The sequence below is a fragment of the Balaenoptera physalus genome (genome assembly GCF_965194825.1).
Source record: "Balaenoptera physalus genome assembly, chromosome: 7".
Classification (NCBI taxonomy): domain Eukaryota; kingdom Metazoa; phylum Chordata; class Mammalia; order Artiodactyla; family Balaenopteridae; genus Balaenoptera; species Balaenoptera physalus.
In genome coordinates this window covers 115,418,721-115,446,697 of record NC_138886.1, presented here as the reverse complement: position 1 = coordinate 115,446,697, position 27,977 = coordinate 115,418,721, and the positions used below count along the sequence as shown (strand labels likewise).

Below are 27,977 nucleotides of genomic sequence, written 5' to 3'. Positions count from 1 at the left end.
ATTGCAAGTAGTTCCTCTGCTTTTTCATTTAACTTAAATTTCCCTTTCTCTATGAATTTAGGAGAAATAGTTATGTCCTGTGGACTCAAAGGGGTGTTTTTATGTTGGAGCATTCACGTGTAGAATGTATGTGTCCAGTATTATTGGTGCGAGGGCTGGTTTTGATTTGGATGCCAGCTGCATCTTTCCTCAGAGTGTGCTAGCCATTATACCTTTGATGGGGGTGTGATTGCTGTTGTGGTGTGTAGAGCCTGTGTTGGATGTGATACAGGGCTTCCTCTTTGCTCTTTCATTGTCACTGCTCTGCCCTGGTTCTGCCTGGATCACACCTCAGGTGCCCCAGTCTGTCTCTGCATAGCTAGATCAAATCTTTGCACTGATCTCGTTTGAAGCTGTGGTGTGGATTGAATGGAGATGGGGTGTTCACCCCTTCAGATTGGGAATTGTGGTGAGGCAGCAGCTGCCAATGCAGGGCTCTCTCTGCCCTGATTGTTAGCAAACTAGTGTGCGTGCACTCCTTGTGAGTAGAGCCTAGGCTTCTCCAGCCCTTCTATCTGTCTTAGCAGATTTCCCAGAAGGCTAGGGGGCTTTTCTCTTCTGTGCAGGACTCTAGGTCTGGGATGCCCAGGTTGTGAGGCCAACTGCTCCCTCCCCATGGCAAGTGTCCACTGTGTGGACCTTCTCTTCCTTACAGATTTCTCCCAGGGGCACCAGTCCCAAACTGATGCCCGTTTTTTTTCCCTTCCAACTAGGTTATGTGGAGATCTTTCTTGCAGCTTTAGTTGTATAGGAGATCTTCTGCCAGTTACCAGTTACTTTTTTGTGAAAATTGTTCCACATGTAGATGTTTTTTTGATGTGTTTGTGGGGGGAGGTGAGCTTCATGTTCTCTTTCTCTGCCATTGTGATCCCCCTCTTAATGGTATTATGATTTTTTTTTCTTATAGGAAATGTATTTAGTAGAGGTTTTTTTTCTGTATAATATAAAAGGATTTTGATTAACTTAGTGCTTTAATTATATTAGAATGCATTTTGAAATTTTTATCTCTGAAAGGCCATAACAGATACAACTTTATGGAATTCATGTATAATTTTTAATATTCATGATAACACTATATATTCTGGTTGCAACTAGTACCACTATTCCTTTTTTTTTCACACACACACACACTGTATTTTATTTTTACAAGAGATAAATAAACTGACACCAAGCATTGTAAATGGATGACCACAACAACAGCAACAATGATTGCAATTACCAAGCACGAAACACACTCATACTATGTCATAATATTGACATTCAGTCCAGTAATCCTCCACTGTAACAGCTCCCTTTACTTTGCAGTGAAAATTGATTTGTATATTTTTTGCCTCTGAGTCCTTCTGGGATTTTTTTTTTATTCAAACAGAAAGTTACAAAAATTATAATCATATTCATCAGTTCACTCAGTCCCATGTAATTAATTTTTTTTTCATCTTGATCTTTTGTTAGCACTTTTATGAATTCATTATTCATTCATACATGCACGTTCTTATTAGTCATCAATTTTATACACATCAGCGTATACATGTCAATCCCAATCGCCCAATTCAGCACACCACCATCCCCACCCCACCGCGGTTTTCCCCCCTTGCTGTCTATACGTTTTTTCTCTACATCTGTGTCTCAACTTCTGCCCTGCAAACCAGCTCATCTGTACCATTTTTCTAGGTACCACATACATGCGTTAATATACGATATTTGTTTTTCTCTTTCTGACTTACTTCATTCTGTATGACAGTCTCTAGATCCATCCACGTCTCAACAAATGACTCAATTTCGTTCCTTTTTATGGCTGAGTAATATTCCATTGTATATATGTACCACAACTTCTTTATCCATTCATCTGTTGATGGGCATTTAGGTTGCTTCCATGACCTGGCTATTGTAAATAGTGCTGCAGTGAACATTCGGGTGCATGTGTCTTTTTGAATTATGGTTTTCTCTGCATATATGCCCAGTAGTGGGATTGCTGGATCATATGGTAATTCTATTTTTAGTTTTTTAAGGAACCTCCATACTGTTCTCCATAGTGGCTGTATCAGTTTACATTCCCACCACCACTGCAAGAGGGTTCCCTTTTCTCCACACCCTCTCCAGCATTTGTTGTTTGCAGATTTTCTGATGATGCCCATTCTAACTGGTGTGAGGTGATACCTCATTGTAGTTTTGATTTGCATTTCTCTAATAGTGAGGTTGAGCAGCTTTTCATGTGCTTCTTGGCCATCTGTATGTCTTCTTTGGAGAAATGTCTATTTAGGTCTTCTGCCCACTTTTGGATTGGGTTGTTTGTTTCTTTAATATTGAGCTGCATGAGCTGTTTATATATTTGGGAGATTAATCCTTTGTCCGTTGATTCGTTTGCAAATATTTTCTCCCATTCTGAGGGTTGTCTTTTCGTCTTGTTTATGGTTTCCTTTGCTGTGCAAAAGCTTTGAAGTTTCATTAGGTCCCATTTGTTTATTTTTGTTTTTATTTCCATTACTGTAGGAGGTGGATCAAAAAAGATCTTGCTGTGATTTATGTCAAAGAGTGTTCTTCCTGTGTTTTCCTCTAAGAGTTTTATAGTGTCCGGTCTTACATTTAGTTCTCGAATCCATTTTGAGTTTATTTTTGTGTATGGTGTTAGGGAGTGCTCTAATTTCATTCTTTTACATGTAGCTGTCCAGTTTTCCCAGCACCACTCATTGAAGAGACTGTCTTTTCTCCATTGTATATCTTTGCCTCCTTTGTTATAGGTTAGTTGACCATAGGTGCGTGGGTTTATCTCTGGGCTTTGTATCTTGTTCCATTGATCTAGGTTTCTGTTTTTGTGCCAGTACCATATTGTCTTGATTACTGTAGCTTTGTAGTATAGTCTGAAGTCAGGGAGTCTGATTCCTCCAGCTCCGTTTTTTTCCCTCAAGACTGCTTTGGCTATTCGGGGTCTTTTGTGTCTCCATACAAATTTTAAGATGATTTGTTCTAGCTCCGTAAAAAATGCCATTGGTAATTTGATAGGGATTGCATTGAATCTGTAGATTGCTTTGGGGAGTATACTCATTTTCACAATATCAATTCCTCCAATCCAAGAACATGGTATATTTCTCCATTTGTTGGTATCATCTTTAATTTCTTTCATCAGTGTCTTATAGTTTTCTGCATACAGATCTTTTGTTTCCCTAGGTCTAGGTTTATTCCTAGGTATTTTATTCTTTTTGTTGCAGTGGTAAATGGGAGTGTTTCCTTAATTTCTCTTTCAGATTTGTCATCATTAGCGTATAGGAATGCAAGAGATTTCTGTGCATTAATTTTGTATCCTGCAATTTTACCAAATTCATTGATTAGGTCTAGTAGTTTTCTGGTGGCATTTTTAAGATTCTCTATGTATAGTATCATGTCATCTGCAAACAGTGACAGTTTTACTTCCTCTTTTCCAATTTGTATTCCTTTTATTTCTTTTTCTTCTCTGATTGCCGTGGCTCAGACTTCCAAAACTATGTTGAATTATAGTGGTGACAGTGGACATCCTTGTCTCGTTCCTGATCTTAGAGGAAATGCTTTCAGTTTTTCACCCTTGAGAATGATGTTTGGTCTGGGTTTGTTGTATATGGCCTTTATTATGTTGAGGTAGGTTCCCTCTATGCCTACTTTCTGGAGAGTTTTTATCATAAATGGGTGTTGAATTTTGTCAAAAGCTTTTTCTGCATCTATTGAGATGATCATACGGTTTTTCTCCTTCAATTTGTTAAAATGGTGTATCACATTGATTGATTTGCATATGTTGAAGAATCTTTGCATTCCTGGAATAAACCCCACTTGATCGTGGTATTATGATCCTTTTAATGTGTTGTTGGGTTCTGTTTGCTAGTATTTTGTTGAGGTTTTTTGCATCAATATTCATCAGTGATATTGGTCTGTAATTTTCCTTTTTTGTAGTATCTTTGTCTGGTTTTGGTATCAGGGTGATGGTGGCCTCATAGAAAGAATTTGGGAGTTTCCTTCTTCTGCAACTTTTTGGAAGAGTTTGAGAAGGATGGGTGTTATCTCGTCTCTAAATGTTTGATAGAATTCACCTGTGAAGCCATCTGGTCCTGGACTTTTGTTTGTTGGAAGATTTTTAATCACAGTTTCAATTTCATTACTTGTGATTGGTCTGTTCATATTTTCTATTTCTTCCTGGTTCAGTCTTGGAAGGTTATACCTTTCTAAGAATTTGTCCATTTCTTCCAGGTTGTCCATTTTATTGGCATAGAGTTGCTTGTAGTAGTAGTCTCTTAGGATGCTTTGTATTTCTGCTGTGTATGTTGTAACTTCTCCTTTTTCATTTCTCATTTTATTGATTTGAGTCCTCTCCCTCCTTTTCTTGATGAGTCTGGTTAATGGTTTATCAATTTTGTTTATCTTGTAAAAGAACCAGCTTTTAGTTTTATTGATCTTTGCTATTGTTTTCTTTGTTTCTATTTCATTTATTTCTGCTCTGATCTTTATGATTTCTTTCCTTCTGCTAACTTTGGGTTTTGTTTGTTCTTCTTTCTCTAGTTCCTAGTTCTCTAGTTCTCTAGTAAGGTTAGATTGTTTACTTGAGATTTTTCTTGTTTCTTGAGGTAGGCTTGTATAGCTATAAACGTCCCTCTTAGAACTGCTTTTGCTGCATCCCATAGGTTTTGGATCATCGTGTTTTCATTGTCTTTTGTCTCTAGGTAATTTTTGATTTCCTCTTTGATTTCTCCAGTGATCTCTTGGTTATTTAGTAACGTATTGTTTAGCCTCCCTGTGTTTGTGTTTTTTACGTTTTTTTCCCTGTAATTCATTTCTAATCTCATAACGTTGTGGTCAGAAAAGATGCTTGATATGATTTCAGTTTTCTTAAATTTACTGAGGCTTGATTTGTGACCCAAGATGTGATCTGTCCTGGAGAATGTTCTGTGCGCACTTGAGAAGAAAGTGTGATCTGCTGTTTTTGGGTGGAATGTCCTATAAATATCAATTAAATCTATCTGGTCCATTGTGTCATTTAAAGCTTCTGTTTCCTTATTTATTTTCATTTTGGATGATCTGTCCATTGGTGTAAGTGAGGTGTTAAAGTCCCCCACTATTATTGTGTTACTGTCAATTTCCTCTTTTATAGCTGTTAGCAGTTGCCTTATGTATTGACGTGCTCCTATGTTGGGTGCATATATATTTATAATTGTTATATCTTCTTCTTGGATTGATCCTTTGATCATTATGTAGTGTCCTTCTTTGTCTCTTGTAACATTCTTTATTTTACAGTCTATTTTTTCTGTTATGAGTATAGCTATTCCAGCTTTCTTTTGATTTCCATTTTCATGGAATATCTTTTTCCATCCCCGCACTTTCAGTGTGTATGTGTCCCTAGGTCTGAAGTGGGTCTCTTGTAGACAGCATATTTATGGGTCTTGTTTTTATATCCATTCAGCAAGCCTGTGTCTTTTGGTTGGAGCATTTAATCCATTCATGTTTAAGGTAATTATCGATATGTATGTTCCTATGACCATTTTCTTAATTGTTTTGGGTTCGTTTTTGTAGATCCTTTTCTTCTCTTGTGTTTCCCACTTAGAGAAGTTCCTTTAGCATTTGTTGTAGAGCTGGTTTGGTGGTGCTGAATTCTCTTAGCTTTTGCTTGTCTGTAAAGCTTTTGATTTCTCCATCGAATCTGAATGAGATCCTTGCTGAGTAGAGTAATCTTGGTTGTAGCTTCTTCCCTTTCATCTCTTTAAGTGTATCATGCCACTCCCTTCTGGCTTGTAGAGTTTCTGCTGAGAAATCAGCTGTTAACCTTATGGGAGTTCCCTTGTACGTTATTTTTCGTTTTTCCCTTGCTGCTTTCAATAATTTTTCTTTGTCTTTAATTTTTGCCAATTTGGTTACTATGTGTCTCGGCGTGTTTCTCCTTGGGTTTATCCTGCATGGGACTTGCTGCGCTTCCTGGACTTGGGTGGCTATTTCCTTTCCCATGTTAGGGAAGTTATCAACTATAATCTCTTCAAATATTTTCTCTGGTCCTTTCTCTCTCTCTTCTCCTTCTGGGACCCCTATAATACGAATGTTGTTGTGTTTAATGTTGTCCCAGAGGTCTCTTAGGCTGTCTTCATTTCTTTTCATTCTTTTTTCTTTATTCTGTTCTGCAGCAGTGAATTCCACCATTCTGTCTTCCAGGTCACTTATCAGTTCTTCTGCCTCAGTTATTCTGCTATTGATTCCTTCTAGTGTAGTTTTCAGTTACTGTACTGTTCATTTCTGTTTGTTCTTTAATTCTTCTAGGTCTTTGTTAAACATTTCTTACATCTTCTCGATCTTTGCCTCCATTGTTTTTCCGAGGTCCTGGATCATCTACACTATCATTATTCTGAATTCTTTTTCTGGAAGGTTGCCTATCTCCACTTCATTGAGTTGTTTTTCTGGGGTTTTATCTTGTTCCTTCATCTGGTACATAGCCCTCTGCCTTTTCATCTTGTCTGTCTTTCTGTGAATGTGGTTTTTGTTCCACATGCTGCAGGATTGTAGTTCTTCTTGCTTCTGCTCTCTGCCCTCTGGAGCACTATTCCTTCTTTAACAATGTTTCTTAAACTATGTTGACATATATATTTATTTATATGTGTGTGTGCACACATATTTCAAAGGCTGTGAAATATCATAATTGAGCTCTCCAGGACGAGCAGAGCTGTGTTGAGCAAGTCCAAAATGGCATGAGAGAACCGGTATTATGATTTTTAATTTCAAATTCCACTTGTACATTGGTGGTATGTAGGAAAATGATTGACTTTTGTATATCAACCTTGTCTCTTGCAACCTTGCTATAATAATCATAAGTTCCAGATTTTTTGTTGCTGTCAGTTCTTATGTTCTGCATGGATTATCATGTCAGCTGCAAACTAAGACAGGTTTATTTCTTTCTTCTTAGTCTGTATGCCTCTTATTTCATTTTCTTACCTTACTGCATTAGCTAGGACTCCTAATATGATGTTGAAAAGTAGTGGTTTGTGGGGACATCCCTGTCTTGTTCCTGATCTTTGTGGGAAACCTTCCAGTGTTTCACCAACAAGTGTGATGTTAGCTGTAGGCTTTTAGTAGATGTTTGTTCTTCTCTAAGTTTGTTGAGAGTTTTTATCATGAATCAGAGTTCATTTTTGTCAAATACTTTTTCTGAATCTACTAATATAATTATGTGATTTTTCTTCTTCAGCCTGTTGATGTGATGAATTACATTAACTTTCAAATGTTGAACCAATCTTATGTACCCAAGGCATCATGGGTTTTAAAATTTCTTTTCTTTGAAATTTTAGAATTAAAAATATGTTTCTTTTTTCTGCCATTACCTGCCTTTCATTGGAAATTTTAATCTCTTTGTATATAAAGTAATTGCTGATAGGACTTCTGCCATTTTCCAATTTGTTTTCTGTATGTCTTGTAGGTTTTTGTCCCTCATTTCCTCCATTACTGCTTTCTATTGTGTTTAGTTCATAATTTGGAGTGACAACTTTTGATTTCCTTTGCATATCCTCATTTCCTTTTCTACAGATATTTTCTTTGTGGTTACTATGTGCATTACATAGAGCAACCCAAAGTTATAACATTCTAATTTGAATTGATATTAACTTAAATAGCATACAAAAACTCTACTTCTATGCAGTTCTATCCCCCATCCTTTACTGATGTCACAAATTATATCTTTATACACTGTATTCCCAATAATACAGCTTTATAATTAGTTTTATACCTTTGTTTTTTAAATCCTGTAGAAAATAAAAAGTGGAGATACAAACCAAAATTACAATAATACTGATTTTTGTATTTGCCCATTTTTTACACTTAACAAAGATATTTATTTCTTCATATGGATTTAAGTTATTGTCTAACGTTCTTTCATTTCACCATGAATGTCTTCCTTCACTATTTCTTGTAGACCAGGTCTAGTGGTAACAAGCTTCCTGAGTTTTTTTTTTTAATCTGGGTATATCATAATTTTTGGATCACAGTTTTTCTGAATATACAAATCTCAGTTGACAAGTTTTTTTCTTTCAGCATTACAAATGTATCATCCCACTGCCTTCTGGCCTCCCTGGATTCTGATGAGAGATCAGTTGATAATCTCATTGAGGGTTCCTTGCATGTGTTGATTTTCTCACTGCTTTTAAGATTCCCTCATTGTGACTTTCAGTAGTTTGATTATAGTGTCTTTCAGTGAAGATCTCTCTGAATTTCAAGTACTTGGATGTTTTTGAGTTTTTTGGATTTGTAGATACATTGTCTTTCTTCAAATTTGGGAAGTTTTCAGCCCTTAATTTTTCCTATAATCTTTCTTCTCCTTTCTGTTTGACTCCCATAATCTATATGTTGGTCCACTTGATGGTGTCTCAGGTCTCTTGGGCCTATTCACTTTTCTTCATTCTTTTTCTTTCTGTTCCTCAGACTGGATAATTTAAATTTTCTTGTCTTCATCTTTGCGGATTCTTTCCTCTGCCTGATCAGATAATTTGTTGAACCCTTCTAGTTAATTTTTCGTTTCAGTTGTTGTGCTTTTCAGCTCCAAAATTTCTGTTTGGTTCCTTTTTATAATTTCTTTTTGTTGGTATTTGCATTTTGATCATACATTTTCCTGATTTACATTATTTGTTTGTCCATGTTTTTCTTCAGCTCTTTAAGCCTATTAAAAACAGTTATTTTAGTCTTTTTCTAGTATATCCAATGTCTGGAATTTCTCAGGGATAGTTACTTTCAATTAATGTTGTTCCTTTCAATGGGTCATACTTCCTGTTTCTTTGTATGCCCTGTGATTTTTTTGTTGTTGTTATCAAAAACTTGATACTTGAATATTATAGTGTGGTATCACTGGAGATTAGATTCTTGCCTTTCTCCAGGGTTTGCTAGGGGCTTTATGTTTGTTTTATTATAATTATGGAAGGCTGTAGTAGTCCATTTGTTTAGTTACTTTTCCAATCTGTTTTTAGAAGATGTATTCCTTGCCATGTGTTGTCACTGAGGTCTGTGTTCCTTTAGCTCACGTTCACCTAATGTTTTGACAGAGATTTCTTTGAATGCCAGAAGCTTAAAAAAATAACTAAAAACAAGCAAACCAAAAAGAAAAAAAACCTCTTCCAATCTTTGCAGATCCAGTTCTATGTTGGGGCCCTCCTTCAATAGCATGCTTGCCCTGAACCTAGGGATAACTGTGAAGTGAAAATTTGGGGTCTCCTCAGCACTTTTCTAAATATGTGTCTTAATCTAGGCATGCACATAGCCTAGATTACCTAAATTACCCCGTATACATGTTTTTGTTTTTGTTTTTGTTTTGGCTGCTTTGGGTCTTTGTGGCTGTGCGCGGGCTTTCTTTAGTTGCAGCGAGCGGGGGCTACTCTTCGTTTGCGGTGTGCGTGCTTCTCATTGTGGTTGCTTCTCTTGTTGTGGAGCGCGGGCTCTAGGCACATGGGCTTCAGTAGTTGTGGCTTGTGGGCTCTAGAGCGCAGGCTCAGTAGTTGTGGTGCACGGGCTTAGTTGCTCCATGGCATGTGGGACCTTCCCGGAACAGGGCTCAAACCCGTGTCCCCTGCATTGGCAGGCAGATACTTAACCACTGCACCACCAGGGAAGGCCTACATGAGTTTTTTGGATGTCTTAATCTCCCAAAGAATGTCCCCTAGCTTTTCCTCCCATGCTTTAGGTATCCTGACTGTTATATATTTTGACTGTAACATTTTCCCCCAGGTGTTTGTGGGTTGTTAGTTCTCCTTGCAGTATTTTCAGTCAAAGCCAACTACTTTTCCAGCCTGAGTTCTGAGTTAGGTAAAACAGAGATGAACGCCTTCTGTAAGTCCTTCAGGTATCCCTTAGACAGGTTACAACAGACATAAGCAATACTTTGTGACTAGAGTCTGCTCTCCTCCCTCAGAACCAGACAGGAGGTGCCCATAACACAGGCTAGCACTGTTTCAAGACTGCCCTATGCTGGAAAGGGGGTGGGACAACAGCAAGTAAAAATGCCACAAATATTTCCTAAAGTTTTCAACTTGCCTTTTTTTTTTTTTTTTTTTAATTCAGCATGTTCTTGGTTGCTGTAAATCTTTGACTGTTTTCCAGAGTTCTGACAAACTTGGTTTTGCAGTTTGTTTCTTGATGTTTCTGTGTGGGCATAAGAGGTTGGATCTGCCTACTCTGTCAATTTGCTGATGTCACCCTATATGCTTTTTCAATGGTTTACTTTTTCCTGAACATTACAGTAGTTTAAAAATATTTAAAAATCATAAATTGGTTTATTAAATTCACAGTATTACTTTATTATAAAAATTTATTATCTTAATCATTTTTAACTGTACTGTTCAGTATTGTTAAGTATATTCACAACAATATATTTCCCCCTCCCCCAGCCTCTGGCAACCACCATTCTACTTTCTATTGCTACAAATTTGACTACTTTAGATAACTTATGTAAGTGAAATCATACAGTATTTGTCTTTTTGTGACTGGTTTATTTCATTTAGCCTAATGTCAAAGTTCATTCATGTTGTAGCAAGTGACAGGATTTCCTTCTTTTTAAAGACTAAATAATATTCCATTTTATGGATAGAGCACATTTTCTTTATTCATTCATCTACTGCTGGATATTCGTGTTGTTTCCACCTCTTGGTTATTACGAATATTGCTGCAATGAACATGGGTGTGCAAATATGTCTTAGAGATCTTGTTTTCAATTTGTGTATATACCCAGAAGTAGGATTGCTCAATCATAAGGTAATTTTATTTGTAATTTTTTTTTAATTTTTATTTATTATTTATTTTTGGCTGTGTTGGGTCTTCGTTTCTGTGCGAGGGCTTTCTCCAGTTGTGGCAAGCGGGGGCCACTCTTCATCGCAATGCACGGGCCTCTCACTATCGCGGCCTCTCTTGTGGCGCACAGGCTCCAGATGCACAGGCTCAGTAGTTGTGGCTCACGGACTTAGTTGCTCCACGGCATGTGGGATCTTCCCAGACCAGGGCCCGAACCCGTGTCCCCCTGCATTGGCAGGCAGATTCTCAACCACTGCGCCACCAGGGAAGCCCTATTTGTAATTTTTTTTTTTAATTTTAAATTCTTGAGGAACTGTCATACTGTTTTCCATAGTAGCCCCACCATTTTACTTCCCCAGCAGTTGGACATAAGGGTTCCAGTTTCTCCACATCCTCAATACTTGTTATTTTTTGTATTTCCTACAATGGCCATCATAATGGGTATGAGATGATATCTCATTGTGGTTTTGATTTGTATTTCTCTAATGACTAATGATGTTGAGTATCATTTCAGCCTTGTTAGCAGCCAAAACAAAAACAAATGTTGAGTATCGTAACAGCCTTGTTAGCCATTTGTACATCTTCTTTGGAGAAATATCTATTCAGGTCCCTTGCCCATATTTTAATCTCATGATTGGTTTTTTTGTTCGTTTTTGAATTGTAGGAGTTCTTTATATATTCTGGCTATTAATCCCTTTTTAAATATATGATTTGCAAATATTTTCTCCCATGTATATTGTCAATTAACTCTTTTGATTATTTCCTTTGATGTGTAGAAGTTTCTAATCCAATTTGTGTATTTTTGCTTTTGTTGCCTGTGCTTTTGGTGTCATATTCAAGAAATCATTGCCAAATCTAACGTCATCAAGCTTTTCCCATGTTTTCTTCTAGGAGTTTTATTGTTTTAGGTCTTATGTTAAAATCTTTAATCCTTTCTGAATTGATTTTTTTGTATATGATATAAGGTAATTGTCCAACTTCATTCTTTGTCATGTGGGTATCTAGTTTCCTAGGACGACTTTTTGAAGAGACTGTCCTTTCCCCGTTATGTGTTCTTGGCACCCTTCTTGAAGATCATTTGAAAACATACACAAGGGTTTATTTTTGGACTCTCTCTTCTGTTCCATTGTTCTCTCTCTTCTGTTCTCTCTCTTCTGTTTCATCTGTTCTTTATGTCTGTGTTTATGCAAGCACTACACTGTTTTGATTACTGTGGCTTTGTAATATATTGAATCCTGACTGGTACACCATTCCTGTTTCTTAACATTTCTGAGTCACTTTGTTTTAAATCTGTCTGTTGTATGCAGCCAAGTTGGGTTTTGCTTTATAAGTCAACTTGAATATCTTTTCTTTAAATATTAATAGGTGAATCAAGCCCACTCATTTATTGATATGTCTAATGTTTGATTTTAATTGTCATATTGTTTTCTTATATTTACTGTGTGCATTGTTATATTTACTGTATTTATTTATCTTGTTCCTTTGGAGTTCGTATTTCCTTGGGTATGAAAAGACTGGAATTTTTTCCGAGAGATAGCACCATAATACTGTTTATACAGGTGGCCATAGATACCTTTATCCTAACTTTTTACAATTTGATTTGTTAGGTTTAAATATCTTTGACTACTATTATTTAAATGACAATCAGTGAGCTTATTCTTTCTCCGTTTTTTTTCTCTTATTTAAAAAAATTGCAGTTTCTACATTGTCAAAGTACATAAATTCTACATATTCTGCCATCACTGTCTCTACCTTTGTCATAGTCTTGGATCTACAGTTACAATATATTTACAGCTGTAGTCTATAGTTTTCCGTCATCTCTTACTTGGATAAAACTCATTCTTCCATGGATTTCTCAGGAAGCACTCTTAACTGCCATATTCCCTGAGTTCTCGCATGCTTAAAAACTTTTTCAATAGCTTTGCTTCTAAAAGTACAGGTTAGCTGAATATAAAATCCTTGGGGTTATGCTTTTTCTTTCCATTTCTTGAAAATGCTGTTCTCCTTGTCTTACTTTGTATGTTGTTGTTGAGAATTCTAATGGCAACCCGATGGTTTTTTTTTTAACATCTTTATTTGAGTATAATTGCTTTACAATATTGTGTTAGTTTCTGCTGTATAACAAAGTGAATCAGCTATGTGTATACATATATCCCTATATGCCCTCCCTCTTGTGTCTCCTTCCCACCCTCCCTATCCCACCCCTCTAGGTGGTCACAAATCACTGAGCTGATCTCCCCATGTGATGCAGCTGCTTCCCACTAGCTCTTTTACATTTGGTAGTGTATGTATGTCAGTTCTACTCTCACTTCATCCTAGCTTACCCTTCCCCTTCCCCATGTCCACAAGTCCATTCTGTATGTCTGCATCTTTATTCCTGTCCTGCCCCTAGGTTCATCAGAACCTTTTTTTTTTTTAGATTCCATATATATGCATTAGCATATGGTGTTTTTCTCTTTCTGACTTACTTCACTCTGTATGACAGACTCTGTGTCCATCCACCTCACTACAAATAACTCCATTTCGTTTCTTTTTATGGCAAAGTAATATTCCACTGTATATATGTGCCACATCTTCTTTATCCATTCACCTGTCAATGGACACTTAGGTTGCTTCCATGTCCTAGCTATTTAAAGAGTGCTGCAGTGAACATTGTGGTACATGACTCTATTTGAATTATGGTTTTCTTAGGGTATATGCCCAGTAGTGGGATTGCTGGGTCATATGATAGTTCTATTTTTAGTTTTTTTTGTTTTTTGTTTTTTAAATTATTTATTTATTTATTTATGGCTGTGTTGGGTCTTCGTTTCTGTGTGAGGGCTTTCTCTAGTTGTGGCAAGCGGGGGCCACTCTTCATCACGGTGTGCGGGCCTCTCACTATCGCAGCCTCTCTTGTTGCGGAGCACAGGCTGCAGACACGCAGGCTCAGTAATTGTGGCTCATGGGCCTAGCTGCTCTGCGGCATGTGGGATCTTCCCAGACCAGGGCTCGCACCCATTTCCCCTGCATTAGCAGGCAGATTCTCAACCACTGCGCCACCAGGGAAGCCCTATTTTTAGTTTTTTAAGGAACCTCCATAGTGACTATATCAATTTACATTCCCACCAACAGTGCAAGAGGGTTCCCTTTTCTCCAAACCCTCTCCAGCATTTATTGTTTGTAGAGTTTTTGATGATGGCCATTCTGACCAGTGTAAGGTGAAACCTCGTTGTAGTTTTGATTTGCGTTTCTCTAATGATGAGTGATGTTTAGCATCCTTTCATGTGTTTGTTGGCAATCTGTATATCTCCTTTGGAGAAATGTCTATTTAGATCTTCTGCCCATTTTTGGATTGGGTTGTTTGTTTATTGATATTGAGCTGCACGAGCTGCTTGTATATTTTGGAGATTAATCCTTTGTCAGTTGCTTCGTTTGCAAATATTTTCTCCCATCCTGAGGGTTGTCTTTTTATCTTGTTTATGGTTTCCTTTGCTGAGCAAAAGCTTTTAAGTTTCATTAGGTTCCATTTGTTTATTTTTGTTTTTATTTCCCTTTCTCTAGGAGGTGGGTCAGAAAGGATCTTGCTGTCGTTTATGTCAAAGAGTGTTCTTCCTATGTTTCCACTAAGAGTTTTATAGTGTCTGGGCTTACATTTAGGTCTTTAATCCAATTTGAGTTTATTTTTGTGTATGGTGTTAGTTAGTGTTCTAATTTCATTCTTTTACATGTAGCTGTCTAGTTTTCCCAGCACCACTTACTGAAGAGGCTGTCTTTTCTCCGCTGTATATTTTTGCCTCCTTTATCAAAGATAAGGTGACCATATGTACGTGAGTTTACCTCTGGGCTTTCTATCCTGTTCCATTGATCTATATTTCTGTTTTTGTGCCAGTACTATACTGTCTTGATTACTGTAGCTTTGTAGTATAGTCTGAAGTCAGGGAGTTTGATTCTTCCAGCTCTGTTTTTCTTTCTCAGGATTGCTTTGGCTATTTGGGGTTTTTTGTGTGTCCATACAAATTGTGAAATTTTTTGCTCTAGTCTGTGAAAAATGCCATTGGTAGTTTCATAGGGATTGCATTGAATATGTAGATTTCTTTGGGTAGTATAGTCCTTTTCACAATGTTGATTCTTCCAATCCAAGAACATGGTATATCTTTCCATCTGTTGGTATCATCTTTAATTTCTTTCATCAGTGTCTTATAGTTTTCTGCATACAGGTCTTTTGTCTCCCTTGGTAGGTTTATTCCTAGGTATTTTACTCTTTGTGTTGCAATGGTAAATGGGAGTGTTTCCTTAATTTCTCTTTCAGATTTTTCATCATTAGTGTATAGGAATGCAAGAGATTTCTGTACATTAATTTTGTATCCCGCTACTTTACCAGATTCATTGATTAGCTCTAGTAGTTTTCTGGTAGCTTCTTTAGGATTCTCTATGTATAGTATCATGTCATCTGCAAACAGTGACAGCTTTACTTCTTCTTTTCCAATTTGGATTCCTTTTATTTCTTTTTCTTCTCTGATTTCTGTGGCTTAAAACTTCCAAAACTGTGTTGAATAATTGTGGTGAGAGTAGGCATCCTTGTCTTGTTCCTGATTTTAGAGGAAATGGTTTCAGTTTTTCACCACTGAGAACAATGTTGGCTGTGGGTTTGTCATATATGGCCTTTATTATGTTGAGGTAGGTTCCCTCTATGCTTACTTTCTGGAGAGTTTTTATCGTACATGGGTGTTGAATTTTATCAAAAGCTTTATCTGCATCTATTGAGATTATCATGTGTTTTTTTCCCTTCACTTTGTTAATATGGCGTATCTCATTGATTGATTTGCATATATTGAGGAATCCTTGCAATCCTGGGATAAAGCCTACTTGATCATGTTGTATGATCCTTTTAATGTGCTGTTGGATTCTGTTTGCTAATATTTTGTTGAGGATTTTTGCATCTATGTTCATCAGTGATATTGGCCTGTAGGTTTTTTGTGTGACATCTTTGTCTGGTTTTGGTATCAGGGTGATGGTGGCCTTGTAGAATGAATTTGGGAGTGTTCCTCTGCTATATTTTGGAAAAGTTTGAGAAGGATAGGTGTTAGCTATTCTCTAAATGTTTGATAGAATTTGCCTGTGAAGCCATCCGGTCCTGGGCTTTTGTTTGTTGAAAGATTTTTAATCAGTTTCCATTTCAGTGCTTGTGATTGGTCAGTTAATATTTTCTATTTCTTCCTGTTTCAGTCTCGGAAGGTTGTGCTTTTCTAAGAATTTGTCCATTTCTTCCAGGTTGTCCATTTTATAGGCATATAGTTGCTCGTAGTAATCCCTCATGATTCTTTGTATTTCTCCATTGTCAGTTGTTACTTCTCCTTTTTCATTGCTAATTCTGTTGATTTGAGTCGTCTCCCTTTTTTTCTTGATGAGTCTGGCTAGTGGTTTATCAATTTTGTTTATCTTCTAAAAGAACCAGCTTTTAGTTTTATTGATCTTTGCTATTGTTTCCTTCTTTCTCATTTATTTCTGCTCTGATCTTTATGATTTCTTTCCTTCTGCTAACTTTGGGGTTTTATTGTTTTTCTTTCTCTAATTGCTTTAGGTGTAAGGTTAGGTTGTTTGAGATTTTTCTTGTTCCTTGAGGTAGGATTGTATTGCTATAAACTTCCCTCTTAGAACTGCTTTTGCTGCATCCCATAGGTTTTGGGTCATCGTGTTTTCCTTGTCATTTGTTTCTAGGTATTTTTGATTTCCCTTTGATTTCTTCAGTGATCTCTTGGTTATTTAGTAGTGTATTGTTTAGCCTCCATGTGTTTGTATTTTTTACACTTTTTTCCCTGTAATTGATATTTAGTCTCAGAGCGTTGTGGTCAGAAAAGATACATGATACGATTTCAATTTTCTTAAATTTACCAAGGCTTGATTTGTAACCCAAGATACAATCTGTCCTGGAGAATGTTCCATGAGCACTTGAGAAGAAAGTGCTTTCTGTTGTTTTTGAATGGAATGTCCTATAAATATCAATTAAGTCCATCTTGTTTAATGTGTCATTTAAAGCTTGGGTTTCCTTATTTATTTTCAGTTTCGATGATCTGTCCATTGGTGAAAGTGGGGTGTTAAAGTCCCCTACTATGATTGTATTACTGTCGATTTCCCCTTTTATGGCTGTTACTATTTGCCTTATGTATTGAGGTGCTCCTATGTTGGGTGCATAAATATTTATAATTGTTATATCTTCTTCTTGGATTGACCCCTTGATCATTATGTAGTGTCCTTCTTTGTCTCTTGTAATAGTCTTTATTTTAAAGTCTATTTTGTCTGATATGAGAATTGCTACTCCAGCTTTCTTTTGATTTCCATTGCATGGAATCTTTTTCCATCCCCTCACTTTCAGTCTGTATGTGTCCCTAGGTCTGTAGTGGGTCTCTTGTAGACAGCATATATACAGGTCTTATTTTTGTATTCATTCAGGCAGTCTATGTCTTTTGATTGGAGCATTTAACCCATTTACGTTTAAGGTAATTATTGATATGTATGTTCCTATTACCGTTTTCTTAATTGTTTTGGGTTTTTGTAGGTCTTTTCCTTCTCTTGTGTTTTCCTGCCTAGAGAAGTTCCTTTAGCGTTTGTTGTAAAGCTAGCTTGGTGTTGCTGAATTCTCTTAACTTTTGCTTGTCTGTAAAGGTTTTTATTTCTCTGTCAAGTCTGAATGAGATCCTTGCTGGGCAGAGTAATCTTGGTTGTAGGTTTTTCCCTTTCATCACTTTAAATTATGTCCTGCCATTCCCTTCTGGCTTGCAGAGTTTCTGCTGCAAGATCAGCTGTTAAGCTTATGGGGATTCCCTTGTATGTTATTTGTTGCTTTTCTCTTGCTGCTTTTAATATTCTTTCTTTATATTTAATTTTTGATAGTTTGATTAATATGTGTCTTGTTTTGTTTCTCCTTGGATATATCCTCTATGGGACTCTCTATGCTTCCTGGATTTGATTGACTGTTTCCTTTCCCATGTTAGGGAAGTTTTCAACTATAATCTCTTCAAATATTTTCTCAAACCCTTTCTTTTTCTTTTCTTCTTCTGGGATCCCTATAATTGGAATGATGGTGCGTTTCATGTTGTCCCAGAGGCCTCTGAGACTGTCCTCAATTCTTTTCATTCTTTTTTCTTTATCCTGCTCTGTGGTAGTTATTTCCACTATTTTATCTTCCAGGTCACTTATCCATTCTTCTGCCTCAGTTATTCTGCTATTGATTCCTTCTAGAGAATTTTTAATTTCATTTATTGTGTTGTCATCATTGTTTGTTTGCTCGTTAGTTCTTCTAGGTCCTTGTTAAACATTTCTTGTATTTTCTCCATTCTATTTCCAAGATTTTGGATCATCTTTACTGTCATTACTCTGAATTCTTTTTCACGTTGACTGCCTATTTCCTCTTCATTTGTTTGGTCTGGTGGGTTTTTACCTTGCTCCTTCATCTGCTGCAACCCGATTTTAAATGATTCTCTTTGCCTAGAGGCCCTGGGGATCTTTACCCCCTCTTCATATTTAAAGTCTAATGGTTTTGCTAGGATATGTCTTGAAACTGACCAATCTGGATCCAAGTCTACTCAGACTTTATTTCTGGAAGCAGTTCTTGGATTATAGGTTTAAATATTTGTCCTGTTCCATTATTTTGTTTTTCTTCTTCAGGGACTACAATTATTCATATATTGGCTCTTCTCTGAGTGTCCTCTTATGTCCATCGCTTTCTCTCTCATCCTTTTTGCTTACTATTTTTATTTTCACTCTTGGCCTTTCATGCTTTTCTTCAACGTTTTTAAATAAATCTTCAGTTGAACCTATTCTCCCTTGAGTAATTTCACCTTCAAGATGACTTTGTCTTTATTCCTCAGATTCTTTCCTGAGTTCATTTAACTCTTGTTTTCTACCTTCCTGTTTCATTTTTGGTTATTTCTGTTGTGAGTTTTCTGATTTCTCATTTGAGGTTTTTTTCCTTATCATATACAGAAATTTTGTTTAAAGGTATTTATTCCTTTTGGAATATGTGTTAGTTTTATTTTGCTTAATGTTTCATTTATTGGGGGATAATTTTCGTCAGCTGAAATATTTTTATCATTTTAATTTTATAGCTTTGCATAAATACTGTCTATTTTCTGTTCACTTTGTGCTTTTAAATTTTTTTAAAATAATTTTAAACTTACAAATACGTTTTCAGTCTTTCCTTTTCCTCTATAAGCTCCATAATTTACAAGAATACAGACTTATTTGGTAGAATGTCCCTTAATTTAAAGGCTGCCTGATTCTTCCTCATAATTAGATTCAGGTTGTGCTTTTTGTTTTTTGCAAAAAATGCCGTAAAAGTGATGCTGTGTTTTCAGTGGATCCTATCAGAAGGAACATGATGTTGATTTATTCCATTACTAGTGACGTTAATTATGTTTCGATTAGGTGGTACCTACCAGGTTCCTTCACTGTAAAGTTACTGTTTTCCTCTTTGTAACTGTTATTTTATGGAAAGATACTTTGAGACTATATGCTTTTGCTCACAAACTTTCACCTGCTAGTTTTAGCATCCACTGACAGTGATTCCCTAGATCAGTTATTACTAGTGACTAAACAGTGATTTTCTAATGTCATCATTCTTTCTACATTTCATAGTTGGCATTCTACCCTAAGGAAGAGCTTTGCCTGTTCCCTCATTGATTTATTCATATCAATACATACTGAATAAATAGTATGTGTAATATATACTCCTAATTCTTGGGAGATTTAGGTGTAAAGGTCATGATGTCTACAGCTTACCCTCAAATGTTTCAGCAAAATAATAGCAATCATACACACACTCAAGGGTGTTAAAGCAAATGTGAAAAAATGTTATACTGTTCACCTAGATTGAATATTTAAGGAATATCACTGTACTATTTTGCAACTTTTTTGCAGATCTGAATTTTTTTCAAAATATAAGGTCCAAATATATATATAGCAATTTTAATCAAGACACTGCCAAAGCCTTCACAAATATTTGAAAAAGTCAGCCTGTAGATTTAATTTACTGCATTTGAATGTATTCAAAGTTTATTACCATTGTCTATAGATATTTAACACTAGCATCTGTGCAGCAGTCCTCTGAGGCCGAGGGAGAACATGACACATAAGTCTGATACACTAAGAGAACAGTACCATGTTCGACACGTTTGTTTCTTGATTCAGTAAACCAAGCTTGACAGAGCAGCCAACTCAAGATAAATGATTCCAGTCTTAGGACATAAGTGAACTTACCACTTGAGGGAACATTACAAATAATATTAAAATGTTATGCAGACTTAACAGAAGTTCAGGATTTCCCCTATATGCTGACAGGTTCATCATATAGAAACCTGTACATTACAGCACTCTGAGGTTTTAGCAAAGCATACATTACAGACACATTTGCTATACAGTGCAGTTTTATTGTGTAAGACATGAATAATAGTGCACTTAAATCCAAGAGTCACATTCAAATATATCAAGAGTCACAATTCAAATACATGGCTACTGAAGAAATACATACTTTTTTTTTAATTTATTTTTTAAAATAACTAAGTTGTGCAAGTACAACACTTTCAGTGTAGATGATAATAGATCTATAAGGATTCTAAAAAGCAAAACTCAGGGTGTATTTGTGTAGAATAATCCACCTCTCCAAAAATACATGCATTTGAAAAAGTGAAGCAAATGTCTTGGGCAGACAGACACAGGCAGTGTTGCACAACTTGTTTTTATTACAAATCACAAATATATTTAATCTGTATACTCACAGATAAACAGAATGGCCCTAGAAGACAGTAAGCTCTCATCGTGAAGTATCTTCCACAACAATGCAGTGTCTGCAGTGAGCCCCGTTATTTTTCATTAATTAAGCAGAAACTACAGTTCTGCACTGTAGTTCAAAAATAGGACATTAGTTTATTTTAATTAAAGGGAATTTAGATTAGAAGTTCAGACTTTCTAAAACCTAGCCCTAAAGTTTCAGAAGGTCTCTTCTGGGCTTTTGGTTTAAAGGAAGAAAATGCTGTGGACATTAGATTATAAGGACTGAGTGAAGGCAGAAGTCGTTTTATTTAAGAAAACAAAAATTAGCATTTCATACCATCTGAGAATAAATATTAATGTAGAAACCAGTCTTTTACTGTTTTTTGTTAAGATGGTGAATTACACAAAAATACTACCTATAATAACTTATTGTACCAGCTCTGGAGAGGGAAGATCTGAGCCATGTTAAAGAATAAGAAATAATTAATCTGTGTTGTCCTGAGGTATAGGATAAACCTGTATCAGAGGTACTGAATGAATGACTTCATTCTCTCGTAAATTTCAAAGCTTCCAGAACCAGGGGACTAACTGTTCTAAATACTGCCCATTTTTTGTCCAGGAAATACCTCTCTGATAAAGAGTGCTCCTAATAGGCTCATGTCGTTTTAATTCATTAAATCTGGATATGGGTAAATACCAAAACTGTGTCTCAGGTTAAGGTCTGATAGTAAGTGAACCTGATGACTTAGTTAAGACTGACAATTAAAACAGCTAATCTTGAAACCAGATAACTTTAAGAGTTACATCTTTAAGAAGATTATTTTTAAATGCAGCAAAATGTTCCTATTTTTCACTTCAAGAGACAATTACTGGTCATATCTTTTCCATGATATTGACTTTTTTATTTAACATAAATACTGACTGAATCAAAGAATAAAATCTCACTAAATTTTCATCCTTTAAAATGAAAAGCAGTGACATATCACCTCTACAAAATCAGGCTTTAGAATTCAAAGAAAAGTTTTAAAATTCTCCATACGGATCTTAAATGACTATCTGTCGTCTTCCAGAGTTTTTCCAAAAATCACTTTAAAAACTTGCTTCAAAGGCCTAATTTTTCTTAGAAATAAAACAAATTTATAGGTGTCTTAAACCTATAAGGTTTTATAATTTCTGCTTGTTTTCTTCCCATTTAATAAAATCAAAATGGAAAATTTCAGCTACTGAAAAGTCTTAGACCACCCAAAAAGTTTCAGCATTTTTATATAACCAACAAACTATGTTCTTCTGATTTTTAAAAAATTATTAATTTAAATATAAGGATCCCTGTACTGTAGCAATATTTTTAAAATATTCTTTGTGGAACTTACTTTTTTTAAATCATTAATTAATTAATTATTTATTTATTTTATTTATGGCTGTGTTGGGTCTTTGTTTCTGTGCGAGGGCTTTTCTCTAGTTGCGGCAAGCGGGGGCCACTCTTCATCGCGGTGCGCGGACCTCTCACTATCGCAGCCTCTCTTGTTGTGGAGCACAGGCTCCAGACGCGCAGGCTCAGCAATTGTGGCTCACGGGCCTAGTCGCTCTGCGGCATGTGGAATCTTCCCAGGCCAGGGCTCGAACCCGTGTCCCCTGCATTGGCAGGCAGATTCTCAACCACTGCGCCACCAGGGAAGCCCCGGGGCTTACTTTTTTCATTCCAAAAATGTAAACCAGCCTTCACAATAATGTACACGAGCTTGATTATATCTCACTTTATTTTTGGCTTGTAATGGCGCAATCTGCATGCTCACTAATTCGGCCATCATTCTCTTCATCAGTTTTTAAAGCCATATTTATCAAAGACAATTCTCCAAACTTAACCTTTAATAAGTAGCTTCTCATGAGTATATCCACTGTAATTCTTTTTATCCAAGGGATGAGTAACTTTAATAGTATTACTAAAAACCCTCTGCAAATTATATTGAGAAAGCACTTGTCTTTGACAGAGTTCTCAGGTTTGGGGAAACCTTAGTATTTGCCTTATTAGATGACCCCTTTGAAAGTGCATTGATACCAAAGTTTGTTTTTACACCCTGTAAACAGAACTGAGGTTTGGACAATCCCTAATTATAAATTAACACTAAAACACAAACTTGTCCAAACAGCTTATGAATGCTGTCTCAATAAGAGAAAGAACAATTGAAACACTATGCTATTATTGTACTCTGGCTCACATGTAAAATGTTCATCAGGAAGACAGGTGTAAGTTGATGGCATACAATTTCTCCATGACCAAGCCTAATAAAAAATCCCTCCAAAGTTTCCACCCACAGAAGCCTTATGGCCATTAATATTACCAGTGAGAGTCACTTCTAAAGAATGACTAAAAAGAAAATCCCTACATGGTTTTCCTTACGGGTCCATTAACTGAGGAGGAAAAGGCTCCTTCTCCAATTCTGAGGACCCATGGAATGCTAGGGTGTCTCCTCTTTTAAGGACTAGTGGACATTTCACACAGCACACAGACCTACAGCAAGAAAGTGCTTCTTCTTTGCTCCTAGCCTTATTAGCCTTTACGGGAGGCCTTTAATGCCCCAAGATGCCTAACTATAGCCAAGAAAACAGGTCACGAGTAAAACTGGGCTTGGCTTAGAGGAGAAAGCAGACAAATTTACCAAAAGAGAGCTCCAGCTGTGGATTGCTGTCTAGCCTTTTGTTACAAGTCTGAGGAAACAGAAAAAAAAAAAAGCTTGGGCAACTGGAGATAGAAAGTATTTGCCACTTTCTAAGGCTTCTGAACGTGGTCATTAGATTTTGCTACAGTCGATTTTGAAGAATTAAAATTTTAACTCAATACATAGCCCTAAAGCAGGGTTCAGTTTTGTTGTGTTTTACAATGAAATGATTATATATAGATGGGATGGAAACGGTATTGATTGCCCTTCAACTATCCTTTTAAAGGAAAACTAGAATTGACAGTATCTGTTAAAACGACCTGTGCCACAAAACAAAAATGTACAAGGAAAGCACCAAACCACAAACTTTTAGAATTGCAGGCATAAACCAGCATAGCATATAAATATAGTCATCACTGTTTCTGTAACATTGAAACATTTCAAATTGGCTTCTGAAGTTTAAAACATAGCTGTATCATGTTCATAAACTTTCACCTCCACTTAAATTATTATTTGCCTAACATATAATGGACAAATCAGCAGAGTCAAGATAAATTTTCAAAAGGTTCAAGACAATAAGAAAATTTTAACCTTAGTATTAGTAAACTCTTAGAATATTTAAAAATAAAACAAAACACAATAAAACACATATCCGTACATAAACCAGTGCAATAAGAACTTCAGACAAGGGCAGTGCATCTCTGGTTTAAGGAAACCGTATTTGTAGCTTAATCATAACAAATTAACATCTATTCTAAATGACAGTTTAAGGTTACATCCAGCATTTGACACACATTTAACATGTGTGTCAAAACCCTGAAAAACCAATTCAACACTAATGATACCTTATCAGTAACAAATTCCTACTTTATTTCTATATTGTACATACTTTAGTGTCTACTGTTACAATAAATTTACTTCTTAATGTAAATATCAGGACTATAGCTGTTGCCCTTCTAAAAATAATTGACCTTGAATAAATATTCATCTTTTGCTTTCTTGACAAATCAGAATGAGGATGAATTCAGCTCTGTCAGTCCAAAACTATTTTAAAGAGAATGGCTTCTTTATGTGGCAAAGATATTGGAAACAGCATGTTAAACACAAAATTCTTGGTTTACCAACCATTTCAGGTTTGAAAAATATTTCTATATTTGGAGTGCTTCAAAGTCTAAGCCTTTTTTTAAACTAACAGATATTCCCTAAGAGATTAATCATATCCTTGACTGGTCTGGAGCACTGTTTGGAAAGTGGATGCAGAGAAAAGCTTAGGGTGAAATGGCGTATAACACAAATGGCATTAAATAGGTCACTTGTTTCATGTAAAATAAAATGACTAGCACCTCCTTCCTGCTCCCAAAGTGAAGAGGCCTAACAGGCCACATGAAACGTGAATAATTATAGTAAGTTCCATTCATAAAGTTTTGAAGAGTCCATTATATTAGAAGGTTCTCACACCTAAAGCCTTAAGTTTAAGGTTACTGTGTGAAAGTGAACTGAAGGGCAAGGGAGAGAGAGATGGGATACCAGTCTGGACGGTCCTCCAAGGGCTGCAGGGGATCTGGAATTCAGGGGCTCTCCTGCATCCCATCCTCAGTCTCCAGTTCTGCCAACTGCCGCCTAAGGATATTTACTTTTGCTTGTAATTCCTTGTTATATTCAATGATGTTAACCATTTCTTCATATGCTTCATCCAAATACTTGGAGGATCTGTTCCAACGTAGAAAAATACCTATTGAATGCATGAAAGAAAAACAGAAGGGTAAAGATACACACAATAGATTAGCATTATAATCCCATGCATTATAATCCTTCTCATTTTTTCACAATTCACATCTGTGTTTTATTATACTCTAAAATATACAGCAATCTTGAGGTATTGAAAGAGTACAATTGAATACAGTATTCAAGAAGTCACTATGAGGGAACCCCCATAAGGTTAACAGCTAATTTCTCAGCAGAAACTCTACAAGCCAGAAGGGAGTGGCATGATATATTGAAAGTGATGAAAGGGAAGAACCTACAACCAAGATTACTCTATCCAGCAAGGATCTCATTCAGATTCAATGGAGAAATCAAAAGCTTCACAGACAAAAGCTAAGAGAATTCAGCACCAAACCACCTCTACAACAAATGCTAAAGGAACTTCTCTAAGAGGGAAACACAGGAGAAGAAAAGGACCTACAAAAACAAACCCATAACAATTAAGAAAATGGTAATAGGAACATACATATTGATAATTATCGATAATTACCCTAAACATGAATGGATTAAATGCTCCAACCAAAAGACACGGGCTTGCTGAATGGATACAAGAACAAGACCCATATATATGCTGTCTACAAGAGACCCACTTCAGACCTAGGACACACAAAGACTGAAAGTGAGGGGATGGAAAAAGATATTCCATGCAAATGGAAATCAAAAGAAAGCTGGAGTAGCAATACTCATATCAGACAAAACAGACTTTAAAATAAAGAATGTTACAAGAAACAAGGAAGGACACTACATAACAATCAAGGAATCTATCCAAGAGGAAGATATAACAACTATAAATCTATATGCACCCAACACAGGAGCACCTCAATACATAAGGCAACTGCTAACAGCTATAAAAGAGGAAATCGACAGTGACAATTAGTCACTACTTCAGTAGTGGGGGACTTTAACACCTCACTTACACCAATGGACAGATCATCCAAACAGAAAATTAATAAGGAAACACAAGCTTTAAATGACACAATAGACCAGATAGATTTAATGGATATTTATAGGACATTCCATCCAAAAAGAGCAGATTACACTTTCTTCTCAAGTGCACATGGAACATTCTCCAGGACAGATCACATCTTGGGTCACAAATCAAGCCTAAGTAAATTTAAGAAAACTGAAATCATATCAAGCATCTTTTCTGACCACAATGCTATGAGATTAGAAATCAATTACAGGGAAAAAAACAAAAAACACGAACACATGGAGGCTAAACAATACGTTACTAAATAGCCAAGAGATCACTGAAGAAATCAAAACATACCTAGAGACAAATTACAACGAAAAAACGACAATCCAAAACCTCTGTGAGGCAGCAAAAGCAGTTCTAAGAGGGAAGTTTATAGCAATACAAGCCTACCTCAAGAAACAAGAAAAATCTCAAATAAACAATCTAACCTTACACCTAAAGAAACCAGAGAAAGAAGAACAAACAAAACCCAAAGTTAGCAGAAGGAAAGGAATCATAAAGATCAGAGCAGAAATAAATGAAATAGAAACAAAGAAAACAATAGCAAAGATCAATAAAACTAAAAGCTAGTTCTTTGAGAAGATACACAAAATTGATAAACCATTAGCCAGACTCATCAAGAAAAAGAGGGAGAGGAGAAATCAATAAAATTAGAAATGAAAAAGAAGTTACAACAGACACAGCAGAAATACAAAGCATCCAAAGAGACTACTACAAGCAACTCTATGCCAATAAAATGGACAACCTGGAAGAAATGGACAAATTCTTACAAAGGTATAACCTTCCAAGACTGAACCAGGAAGAAACAGAAAATATGAACAGACCAATCACAAGTAATGAAATTGAAACTGTGATTAAAAATCTTCCAACAAACAAAAGTCCAGGACCAGATGGCTTCACAGGTGAATTCTATCAAACATTTAGAGACGAGCTAACACCCATCCTTCTCAAACTCTTCCAAAAAATTGCAGAGGAAGGAACACTCCCAAACTCATTTTCTATGAGGCCACCATCACCCTGATACCAAAACCAGACAAAGATGCTACAAAAAAAGAAAATTACAGACCAACATCACTGATGAATATAGATGCGAAAATCCTCAACAAAATACTAGCAAACAGAATCCAGCAACACATTAAAAGGATCATACACCCTGATCAAGTGGGATTTATCCCAGGGACGCAAGGATTCTTCAATATATGCAAATCAATCAATGTGATACACCATATTAACAAATTGAAGAATAAACACCATATGATCATCTCAATAGATGCAGGAAAAGCTTTTGACAAAATTCAACACCCATTTATGATAAAAACTCTCCAGAAAGTGGGCATAGAGGGAACCTACCTCAACATAATAAAGGCCATATATGACAAACCCACAGCAAACATCATTCTCAATGGTGAAAAACTGAAACCATTTCCTCTAAGATCAGGAACAAGGCAAGGATGTCCACTCTCACCACTATTACTCAACTTAGTTTTGGAAGTCCTAGCCACAGCAATCAGAGAAGAAAAAGAAATAAAAGGAATACAAACTGGAAAAGAAGAAGTGAAACTGTCACTGTTTGCAGATGACATGATACAATACATAGAGAATCCTAAAGATGCTACCAGAAAACAACTAGAGCTAATCAATGAATTTGGTAAAGTTACAGGATACAAAATTAATGCACAGAAATCTCTTGCATTCCTATACACTAATGATGAAAAATCTGAAAGAGAAATTAAGGAAACACTCCCAAGGAAACACTCCCATTTACCACTGCAACAAAAAGAATAAAATACCTAGGAATAAACCTACCAAGGGAGACAAAAGACCTGTATGCTGAAAACTATAAGACACTGATGAAAGAAATTAAAGATGATACCAACAGATGCAGAGATATACCATGTTCTTGGATTGGAAGAATCAATATTGTGAACATGACTCTACTACCCAAAGCACTCTACAGATTCAATGCAATCCCTATCAAATTACCAACGGCATTTTTTACAGAACTAAAACAAAAAATCTTAAAATCTGTA

At 36.1% G+C, this 27,977-nt stretch overlaps 1 protein-coding gene and 1 long non-coding RNA gene across 3 annotated transcripts in view; one reads left to right on the top strand and one right to left on the bottom strand.

Annotated features, from left to right (window-relative positions):
• Nucleotides 1-27,977, top strand: part of LOC309664095 — a 123,436-nt gene that overhangs the window by 72,319 nt on the left and 23,140 nt on the right. The gene's annotated exons all lie outside the window — the stretch shown is intronic.
• Nucleotides 23,042-27,977, bottom strand: part of MTMR9 (myotubularin related protein 9) — a 75,558-nt gene continuing 70,622 nt past the window's right edge. Inside the window, exon 10 of the mRNA XM_082468928.1 lies at nucleotides 23,042-24,939. Within this exon, the coding sequence (XP_082325054.1) occupies nucleotides 24,776-24,939 (164 nt within the window). The 3' untranslated portion in view covers nucleotides 23,042-24,775. The remainder of the gene's footprint in view (nucleotides 24,940-27,977) is intronic.